At 44.3% G+C, this 11548-nt stretch overlaps 1 protein-coding gene across 1 annotated transcript; it reads right to left on the reverse strand.

The window, feature by feature from the left end:
• Positions 1 to 357: 357 nt before the first annotated feature.
• On the reverse strand, positions 358 to 11070 carry mri1 (methylthioribose-1-phosphate isomerase 1). The gene is made up of 6 exons (XM_047578590.1): positions 10530 to 11070; positions 9430 to 9653; positions 6681 to 6850; positions 6408 to 6584; positions 6094 to 6318; positions 358 to 4679 (listed from the first exon to the last, which is right to left on the reverse strand). The coding sequence occupies exons 1-6, from the start codon at positions 10659 to 10661 to the stop codon at positions 4546 to 4548; spliced, it is 1062 nt and encodes a 353-aa protein (XP_047434546.1). The 5' UTR covers positions 10662 to 11070; the 3' UTR covers positions 358 to 4545.
• Between the last annotated feature and the right edge of the window lie 478 nt (positions 11071 to 11548).

Below are 11548 nucleotides of genomic sequence, written 5' to 3' on the forward strand. Positions count from 1 at the left end.
TATATTACAGAGCTAGCTTGAAGAAAATGTGTCTGTCTAAAAGTTAAAGCTGAACTTAGTAGTAATAGTGAACCTTTACTGATCCAACACGCACCACTGATCCAAAGAATCCCACAGAGAAAAAAAAGAAAGAAATAGATAGTTATGGAAAGGACAGGCTCACAGTCTAGATTTGATTGTAATTGAATATAGTGGAGAGGTCAAACATTTCAGTTGGCTGTCAAAGACTGGCGGACTATCACAGAAAAACAAACAAAATAAGTGATTTTAACAGTCTGAAACAAGGGTGTAGTTCATTATCTTCCAGAGAGAAATTACACATTTCAAAATTTATGTTGAACAAATAATGGACGGAAGTCATTTCACTGTGGTTTTATTCTTTTTACTGTATTGATGTGAAAGAGAAATCTCTTAATTCATGACTGCACTTTACGGCATTATATTCATATACGTATATATAAAAAAAATGCAGTTTTGAACTATTTCCACATGTTACAAAATTAAAACCAGATCAAGTGATTATCAATAACAACAGTAATATACTTGCACTTAAAGAGGCCATCTGAACAACACTCCTTCCATGGTAATTGCAGGCCACACTGATCATTTTTTAATTCACAAGCACCCGCTCTGATTGATCAATTCAATGAGGAAACTATGGGGAAAGCAGCGCTGGGATTTTGGCACCCGCCCGCTTCTAAACTATCTGTTGGACTTCTCAAGGAGTCAATACCTTTTTAAACACGGTTTACACTGCGACTGTGTCAAAAGCAAGGTGTAAAAATGCAGCTTAATGCAGAAGATATTCAGCCACAACCCCAATAGTCTCAATCCAGACTGCTTTGGACGAAAAGTAAAAGCGCCCGCCACAAATTATCCGTCACTTTAGAGTCCAATGTCTAAGCATTATAGAGCCGTGAAGATTTTAAGTCCAGATTTCTGTCGTAGAGTCTGTCAATCTGCTCTGCTGCAGCCTGACACACTAAGTGCTTGTGTTCATGCATCTCAGAGATTCAGAGAGGGTCCGTGCAGGCAGACGGAGAGGTAGTGTGTATGGTTGAGGAGGCCTCCTCAGTGTGGTGTACTAATGAGCTAGTCACTAGGAATCACAATGTCATGAAATAAAAAAAAAACTAACAAAAAACAAACAAAAAAACACAGCCAAACAGTTATAACCATGATGTACAGAAAAAAAAAACAAAGCGCACTTAGAGATTTAAAAAGAAATCATATGCGGCGAGTCTAACGGCCACAGAGCTGCTACATGTGTCTGGAACAAAGACTAAAACTGCTCCACAAATCATGACGTCTTTAACTGTACAAAACAAACAAAATAATTCAAATACACAAGTGTCTTTTACGCTTGCGTGTGACCTACCAGCATCTTTGTGAGTTGAGGTTTTGATGGGTGAGAGGTGATGATGATGATGATGATGGCGACTGATGAAGGGGAGCATGAAGGAGGAGAATAAGCGAGCTTATTAAATTACAGCATTTCAGCCGTGGATAATGACGCTGCGATTATTAGCTCTTCTGAGGGCGTTTTCTCTGGACCTCACTGTGAGTAGAAAAGTGAAGTTGTGTATTTGTCAGCAGTTTAAATGAATGAACTCAGTGGGAGAAATCCACCAGGACCATGTGTGAGTGGGCGGAGGGTCGACTGACGTATTACGTGGCCAGTCCTCTTGACATCTGTCTCATCATGGGAGGACATCAAATATATATCACGGCCTTGACGCACCAAGCCGACTGTGTGCTGCTTTGTGGTGATGGGTTGTAGTTTTGATGCTGCGTGCCACATCTTGACTGGGTCTAGTCAGACCATTCAGCGGCCGATTTAATGTGTTCAATCAGCTGGGGGAGACGGATCACTCTGCTTGGCTTAGAGAACCAGCGCACAGGAAAATAACAAGCTAGCCAAACACTATGGTTGAATACGACAGATAAAAATACGTTCTTTCTTTGGCTGGGCATCAACCCATCGCTCCAATTGAATATCTACCCCTGGAACTCTGTATACATGATCATCACATCCAGGTTTTTGATTTTCTGCTTGCAGCAACACATTAGAGCGATCTACCTTTTGTGTCTGTCGATCTATTTAATGATCAGAAACTCGAATCAGGTGATTCAGGTTTTTGTGTCACCTTGGGGTTTACATTTCACCAGGATTCTGGTGAACATTCACAAAAGTGGCCAGGGGACGTCATGCAACATAGTTTCAGTTCATGGTTGTGCAGGTCTTTTATCATTGACTGTATAAACTATGAACAAACCCATAGTGAAGTCACCCATTGGATTCTGAACCTCGAAAATGAAGCCCAAAGTGGGCGGAGCCTGCAGCCGTCATGTTGGATTAGCTTTACTCCACCCAAGTCGTGTCGGATGTTGAGAAATTAAAATTTGATCCTTTTCTCATTAAAGCTTGATGTTAGTCTAGCTACATGACATAAACCAGGTTAAAGAATCTGTTCAAAAAGTGAGGGGTCCTGTGACATTCAGCGACAAGGTGTGTCGTGTTCAGATGTCTGTGATGTTTCTGAGAAGCCTCCCGTAGACTCACTGGCCCGGTGAGTTCATTCATATCACACACAGACCCTGTGACATAACACCTCAAACACATCTTATGGGTGAACGCAGGTTCACCCTCAGGTGACGAGGTTAGTGATGTAAACTAGTTTTTGATTAGTCAGTCCGTTAATTAGTTTCTCATGAAGAGGGATTAATCCAAAGAGTCAAAGCACATTCTGAACTGAACACAAAGGCAAGAAGTGACTGAGCCTCTGAAGTCGGGACCCAAACAAAAACATGAACATCAGAGTGAAATGTTACATTCTGAATTTTGGCAACATCACTAAATCAGTCCAAGAAATAGTTCACTCCTAAATTAAGACAACAGAGAGCAGCCATTGCTCCTCCGCACATCAAGTTTGGGATTTTCTCTGACGCTGGTATGGCTAAACTGGTTATCGTACACCTCAGAGGTTAACCTCAGTTAATGACAGCCTTGAGGGTCGTGTCACCTGCAAAACATTAACATATTCCATCACACCTTTCAAAGTGGCAACTTAGAGCCCGTCCTATTTGTGTTGCAGTGCAGAGTGGCACAAAACAAGGCCAGAGAAAGGCAGCTGGTAAAACCAAGATGGTATGCAACTTAATCAGTGGCTCCACACCCAGCGAATAAAAGTCATTAACGTTCCAACGAAACTGCTAGCAATGCTATATGTATGTGTTGTGTATTACGTCCTAATACATCCTTGATAAAACATCAGTCCTTTTATGCAAAAGGAGGGACATAATTTAATTTGATGGAAAATTTGTACACGAATACAGGATGAGTCATCCACGTTTTTGTTTTCCAGGAAATCACAAACTCTAAAATGCCGTAAAGACTACCTAAAACCCTCTATTTAACAAAGCACCACAGTATTTCACAAACAGAAGTTAAATCTTGGCGGATGTGCAGATAAGCACATCTTAATCATGGGGTGAACTATTTCTTCAGGTGATGGCCGTACTACAGAAATACAAACGTCTCAGCTCAAAGCAAAAGCCGTTATGGTTGAGATGACATTATTTCATCCTTACAAAGCAGGGGGATCTGTAAGGATATGTACATATGTGCATTTATCTATAAGAACATTATGAGAGTACAATTGTGTTATGATACAGTACAAAGGGGAAGCAAACAAGGAATGAGGTATAAATGCAGCCATTTATCGTCAAAGGCTTCAGCGGACAAATGAGGACTTGCTCAGATTTTTTTCTGCACAGGTTAAAATGTGAGAGATATATATTTTTCTTCCTTTTTAAATTCTATGCGCTATAAATTTGGATTAGAATTTACAAAATGCTTCTACAACGAACAAAAATTAAATGTTAATATAACATTTTTGATGGCAAATTTAATTGAAAGCAGCCACGTATTTGGTTAAAATATCAGTACCTTTTTTTTTTTTTTTTATACGAGCAGGAGTTAGTTTTCTACATAAGCTATGTACAAACTACCAATAAGGATATAGATACTTACAAGTGGATAGCAGCCTTTAAGAATCAGTCGTGCAATTTTCGACTTTTTGGAAGTGTTCTTGTTTTGTTGAGAAAGCATAACTTGTCGGCCTAATAGAAATTAAGGGTCTGAGTCCAGCTGAGCTCTATTCGTTGTTGCAGAAGTCGTTTGGAAAGAAAGAGATTCGGTTGGAAAGACTAAAAGACAGCATGGGAAGCTTGGGGAAAGGTGAAACAGAGAAACAGAGAGGAGAGGAGATATTTAAAAGAAAGGGGAAACTGCACATATGTGCCTGCTCGACTCCCTGCAGAGAATTAATGTGAATTAGTGTAAGTGTGTGTGTGTGTGTGTGAGAGACTGAAGAATTTTTTTTTCTTTTGTGTGCACCACTGACATGTAACAGTGACCGTGAAGAGAAGAAACTTAAATGAAAAAACACGACGGTGATGGTGAATGTTCTGTGACGACATGAGAGTGTCTTTTAGTGTGTGGCGTAAACGTGCAGTGGTGCACACGGACCAGCAGGGGGGGCTCTAGAGGGCAGTGAGGCGGCCGGTGAGCGCCGCCTGGAGCTCAGAGGGGAGGAAGACCCCCAGCTCTGTGATGATACCTCCCGTGATGAGCTGGTGAGGGGTCACGTCGAACGCCGGGTTCCACACCTCAATACCTGCAGACAGAAATGCAAAGGATGAGGGAGACAGTTTGTTCTTCTATGACACTGATCCCGTGGTTCCCAACATTTCTTTCCAATTCAAGCACCCCTTCATTAACAGCGTTCATTTAACATCAGTTCATATATTTACTTTTATTGATTTCACTTGCATCAAAGCTTCTCTTTAGTTTTAAACTGAATAGCAGTTGATTGCATTCTTAAATGTTTTAAGCTAACAAATTAGCTAACTTTTATTTTATCTTCTTAGGAGCCAAGTCCCTTCCTCAGGAACCAACGAGCTGGATAATCGCTCATTGATTTCCCTAACCAAAGAGTGGGTGAGGTACATAGTATTTTCAGCTGTGATTTAAAAAACCTTATGTGCGCAATCCTAAATACAGCAACAGCACATGACACTGACAAAGTATAAGTGGGTAAAGGCGCATGTCACCCGGTGCCACAGATTTACTCTCTTCTAATTCTGTTGAAAACTTTCAACATTGCATCATTTAGGCTTTATCATCTTTCAAAAACAACTCAATTTAAGATTCAGATACAAGCTGGTTGTTAATTTTGGAATTTGAATGAGATTTACTGATGAACTAGACAAAGTAAGGGAGAGGGAAATGGGAAAGTTAGAATTCAAGGGCAGAATGATGTATAAGCACATATCCTCCTCTCCAGAGGCTGCTGTGCTCATTAAATGAGCTTAATTACTGTGATGTCACAGAGCACCTCTCAGCTATGGCAACGTAATTAGAGAATAAATTACTCCGCTCTCACAAATCCACCTAAACATTTCACGAGTCCACTCTAACAGGCAAGACTGAGGGCTCCACTACTGCGATACCTGTGAAGTGCTTCAAGACCTCGTCACCCATTTCAAACCGTTGTGCACATATTTTCCGACAAATCATAGCACTCAAAGTCAGTGGAGCCTGCGTGCCTCCTAGTAGCTGACTATAAACTGCAATTGTGCAGCAGAAATAAACATGTTTACAGACTGGCACAAAATCAGTTCTGATCTTTTATATATTTTCCCCGTTTATGATAAGTGTCTGGGGTGAACTCTTACACAACTCACCGATTTAAACTATATGTAGGCTTTAAGTTATGTATAATTAAGGCAGGAGTTGCTCTGAGTGATATGTGGGCAGCTAGCTGCAGGTTGCTAAGCTGTTCCTGTTACACGCTCCACCTCTTCACACCCAGAGTTAAGTGGAGTCAAGATGGCGGCAACCTGAGCCACTACACTGAGCTTCACAAACGCTGTTCAGGAAACATTTACTTGACTTCATCCGCAGTGAATGTGTCATATTTCCTCAATAAAGACCTAAAAAGTAAAAAGCTGAATAAAAAAATAATAACTGGACTCTATCCAGTGTCAAAACCTCTTTTAGGTTTTCCCCGAACGTCCCTCATTTCTTACCCGGGGCAGCGATGGGGACTCCGTTTATGCTGGTGAGTTCCTCAGGGGGGCGCACTTCGATGATGATGTCCCTGCCGCTCTCCAGGCTCAGGTCACACGATGTGCTGGGCGCGGCCACGTAGAAAGGTATCCCATGGTGCTTTGCGGCGATGGCCAGCTGGTACGTGCCCACCTTGTTAGCCGTGTCACCGTTGGCAACCACCCTGTCTGCACCCACCACCACAGCTGAGGGAGGAGAGCGCACAAAGAGGCCGCCGTGAAAACAGTTTGAACAAAATGAAAACGAGTCGCGACACTGCAACACGGACACACACCTGTGATGGCCATTTCTCTCATGGTCAGGGCGGCCATGCTGTCTGTGATGAGCGTGGCGGGGATTCCCTCTGCAACCGCCTCATACGCCGTCAGTCTGGATCCTTGGTTGTACGGCCTCGTCTCCGTGCAGTAAACACGCTTCAGCCTGCCCAGAGCGTGGAGGCTCCTCACCACTCCTACACACAGTCATTAATACAGTTGCACAGTTACATAACTGAAGATATTTAACAATCACCTTCTTTTCTCGGTCACGCCCACAGCCCCAGCCTCACCCAGCGCGGTCCCGTATCCGGCCGTGGCCAGCGAGCCCGTGTTGCAGTGTGTGAGGATGGTGACAGAATCCCTTGGGACGCCGGACAGGATGTGCTGGGCTCCATAGTTACCGATCTTCCTGTTGTCATTGACGTCACGCTCCAGCATGTCTTCGATCCAGGCAATTACACTGTAAGAGGGGGGCCGCAAGAGGTGGGAATTGAGAAGAGGCTTTCTCTGCCACCGGGACCTAATGTGTCCATCAAGTCTGTGGCGAAAATGTTTCCGTCTGTTGTCACTTCGCCTCTTTCTCTGCGTCTCTCATCTTGTAGCATTGTATCACCAAGGTTTCCTAGTGGCCCTTAGTTTTATCCGCTTATAGTACCCATCCAGTATTATTTAACACATCTAAAAGTCTCTGCTGGTTCGTGTTATTTGCCGTATTTACATGGACACTAGTATTCAGCTAATAGAATAAAAATACCTCATGTGACTACCTCAATCAGAGCAGTCTGGCCTGACAGGAAGGAAGGGTGGGGACAAACCTTTGATCTGATTGTTTCTCTGTGTTTAAATGCTACAATGTATTGACTGACAGTTTAACTTTAACCCTATTTGCACAGGGCTGGTTTTATCTGGGGACCTCTGGTGATTTGTCATAATCACGGAGGTCATCTGTGATCTTAATCCCTTTACACCCACACCGCAGATTACCTGCCATAATTCCTGCATCACAGAGGTCCTGTAATAAAGCTAATCCAGTGCAAACATCTCTGTGATTTGAAGGCGAGTCTTTACTTTATCCATTTGCTGCTTTTTTCTGCCTCTCATCACTTAGGAAGGACGTGCTATAATTCAAAGTCTGGACAGATTTGGTAATAGTTTTTAGGAACAGTCGAAATGAACCATGAACTCTGCATCTAATCACCATCACCGTGCACCACTTCTATTTATGGGGGCAAAGGAGAGTCACCATTCTTTCAGCTACTCCAGTGATTTCTTTCAATATTGACTCTATTAAGCTTTCTGTAACTCTCATAACATGACGACCCTTTGTGCTGCTGTGTCTGATCTGATTAAAATGCGTCCTGAGTGATGGAGTCATAAGTATGCAGCTTTCAGTACTTGAAACAGTATTTGATGGATATCAGCCACTTACTATCCTTATCCTACTTAATAAAGCCATTGTTAGAGCCAAAATCAGCCTATGCAAAAGTATTGTATCTTTGTATAACCCAACATCTCTACAAGCCTTTCACAAGGGTTCTGCTACTTTCCCGTTTAAATGTAAAAACTTCATCAATCGAAGCTGCAGTTTGCTGTCAGAATAACACCACTCTCTGCATTTCTTCTTCACACTTACAGTTTATCTGCAGGTACAATATGTGGGCTTTCCAATTGTCACTTATCTCTGAACTGATAACTTTCACAAGTTTTTCCAATCAGCAGCTGGTGTTGAATCAGGAAGTGTTAAAGCTGAACCATGCAGGAGAAAAAGTTTTAATTGATGAGACACCTACAGACCAAACAATGACTGTTGGCAGATGTTGCGTTCATTTGACTTCATGTTTCTGTTAATTAAAAGAAACTGTGTGAATCCTTTAGGCTCGTGGTCCCTTAGGGTATGGGCTCTTCTAACTAATATCCAATATAAGAAATATTGGCAACAAAGGCCGACTGTGACTTGATTGTCTGTGTCTGGACCCAACAGTTGAACGTTTGAACACACCACAACCACCAGAGCCAACAGCCAGTCACACAGGTTTTGCTTCTTTGTGAGAGGAAATACACCTTCCAGAAAACTGGGAAAACCAGAACCGCAGACTCTCACCGACGGTCCAATGCCAGAAACAACCCGACCGTCGGCTTGGTGTGTGACAGTCGTTATGAAACATTTACAAAGTTGCTCTTCTTCTTCCCTGCATTTATTGGTACATTGCATTGTTTTCTAGAACATTACTAGCACCAGAACATCAGCGAACCGCTGTGAGACTACTCCCAGCGTAAATATCCCGTCACTCACACTTGAGTGAACCACAGACACATATAGAAACATGGCTCTGACACAAGTGGTCACATACCGCACTTTGTTTTTCCTCTAGTCATTTTTTGCTCCTTTATCAGACAGTGGTCAGTGGAGAAGAGAAGAGAGAAGGGTCTGCAAGGGCATCATAGACTATAGCTTCTCTAGGGACAACCCCAGAAATGTCATACATAACACATAAATACATAAATGTCAGTAATTTTGGTCAGAACTGATCAGCATGATGGAAAAACTAATTCATTTGTTGTCAGTCAAAATGATCTAAGCATAGAAAAAAAGTAAGATCGTACTGAGCCCTGTTTATGGCAATTGCGTCTGACTGAAATAACTTTGTTTAGATAGATGAGAAATAACGCGAGGTGAATAGTTGAACATAAATAAGTTGAACACGAATGTGTTAACGTGCCCCAAAACCTGTTTCTGTCCCTCCTGGAAACTCGTCAATTCACCGGATGATTGGGACAAACATGCAGAAAGAACAGATTTATTCCAACCAGAGAGAAACTATCTGATCTGATCAAGTGTTTCCTACTAAACCGATTACCAGGAGTTTACACCATCCCTCTTAAGTTGATTAAACATTCCTTCTAATCAGGTCGATTTGTTCTGACTGAGGTAGTTACTCAAGCGATTTTTATTCCCATTATTAGTACAATGCTAGTGTCTGTGCAAACGTAGCCACGACCGATAAACAATGAACTCTCGCATCCTTCTAGTGAGCCCACCTTTCTCTGAGCTGCTCCGAGTTCTTCTCCATGCTCTCGTTCTCAGCGAACTCCATGAGCTCGCGGGCGGCTCGGCCCATGTTGACGGCCGTGGGCCTGGCCGAGGTCAGGTGGCACAGAGAGTCCCTGATGAAGGTCACGGGGTCGTCACCGCCGGCGCCCGCCCGCAGCTCCACAGCCAGGCTGAGGCAGCCGACGATGGCGATGGCCGGAGCTCCACGCACCTGCAGCGAGAGGGGGACAGTCAACACATCACTTCCCCTTTCTGTTTCCACGCGAACTTCATCTCCAATTCAGCTTCCATGAAGTCTCTCCTTCCACCGCAGCGCTGTCAGATTGAGATCACTGAGAGAAAAGTTGTCACGACAGCCTTGACTGAAATGAGATCATTTCTGCGTTGGAGCCTTTTCTCTGTCATTAGACTCCATTGTCATGACATCACCCCCTCCTCTGTTTATGGCACATTCCTTCACTCCTTCACACACAAACACGATCAAACAAGTAGCCGCTGGGCGTGTGTGCAACTGGGAAGACAAAAGAGTGAACACCTGCTCCGATACACCTGAAAATGTTCCCGGCTTTTAAAGAACTTGGACACCCTGCATCCATCTGAACACTTGTGCATTTCAGGGATTCGGGGTTGGAGAGATAAGGAGCTGGAGGTGTAGCTGGAGTGCAGCACAAGACCAAAACGCGAACAAAAACCCTGGCAAAGGTCATTAATAATTCATCAATAATCTCTCCCAAAGAAAGAGGAGGGGGAATATTTCATGGGTGGGTGGCTCTGTGCAGATTCCCAGTTTATCACACATGATAACGTGAAAACTATAAATAAAGGATGTTTTTTTTAAGGGGAGGGGGGGTGATAGCCGGGAGGGTTGTGGGAAGCTGCAGGTGCATCCAAAACAAAAATACAGGCCGACAGCGGGATCAGGGAGAGCGTACGGCAACACATGCGTTCAACCGCGGAGCACAAAAGACCCGACAAAAAAAAAGAGAGAGAAGACACATGCATGACGGTAATAAATGCACATGCGGCAGGCAGGCAGGCGTGCAGGGCAGGGGGGAGGTGGGTGCAGAAAGGGAGAGGAGCCCCGTACCTTCATGGACTTGATGGCCTCGTAAGCGTCCTGCACCGATTTGATGTCATCGTACACGGTCTGGTGTGGCAGCAGCAGCTGGTTGAGGATCTGCAAAGACCCGGACCGGTAGCGGATCGCTTCCAGCGTCATGACCGAGAGATGAGGCAGGATAGTGGGAGGGGAGAGGGGGGATAACACGGATGGACCGGTTACAGGCGGGTGCGCGCGCACGCACTCACCCACTCGCACACACACTCGCTAACACACGCTCACACTTCCACACATGCACACACGCTCCCTCTGTGCGTCTCGGAGCGGAAACACGTTGAAGTGACCGCGGCCTGGCTGTCGGCGGGTCCCGGGAGCCGTCGCGGAGCAGAAGAAGAAGAAGGAACCAGGAGGAGGAGGAGGAAGAGGAGGAGCGGGTGGGACGGAGTAAAAAGAGGAGACGGTCTGCCTTTGCTCTATGGGAGGATAAAAGGGAGAGGAGTGAGAGAAGGACTGGAAACCTTCACACGCTGACAGACAAGCAGGAAGGCAGACACGGAACCACGTGTTCAGCCGAGCAGGAAGCCCTGTCATCGGTGGCCACGCCCACCAGAGTCCCGCGGGTTGTCCAATTTCATCAGGAGTCTCCCCTCCTCCGTCTGTGAGCACCATCCCCCCGCTCGTCCTTGCCCCGCTTTTGTCTGGGGAAATTTCACACTCAAACACTTTATTAGCATAACACCAAAGAACCGAGCTTCCCCCAACAACAGCGAGCACAGGCTGGAGAAAGAAGCTATTTTTGTCTTAAGACTTTATTGTGTTTTCGTGTCACTTCCACAAACGCGGCCTGTGTGTGTGCAACAACACAGGTTTAAATGAACCTCTAAGAATGCACATTAATGAAAAGTGTTACTAACAATTCACATCTTATTAGAAAACCTTTATTCGTCCCACAATGGGACAACTGCAGTACGTTTATGATGGCAGCACACAGACCACACCATCACATTAATTAAACCACATTTTACAGGAGTAACTGCAATATTTTG

This window comes from Mugil cephalus, chromosome 2, assembly GCF_022458985.1.
Source record: "Mugil cephalus isolate CIBA_MC_2020 chromosome 2, CIBA_Mcephalus_1.1, whole genome shotgun sequence".
In the NCBI taxonomy this organism is placed as follows: Eukaryota; Metazoa; Chordata; class Actinopteri; order Mugiliformes; family Mugilidae; genus Mugil; species Mugil cephalus.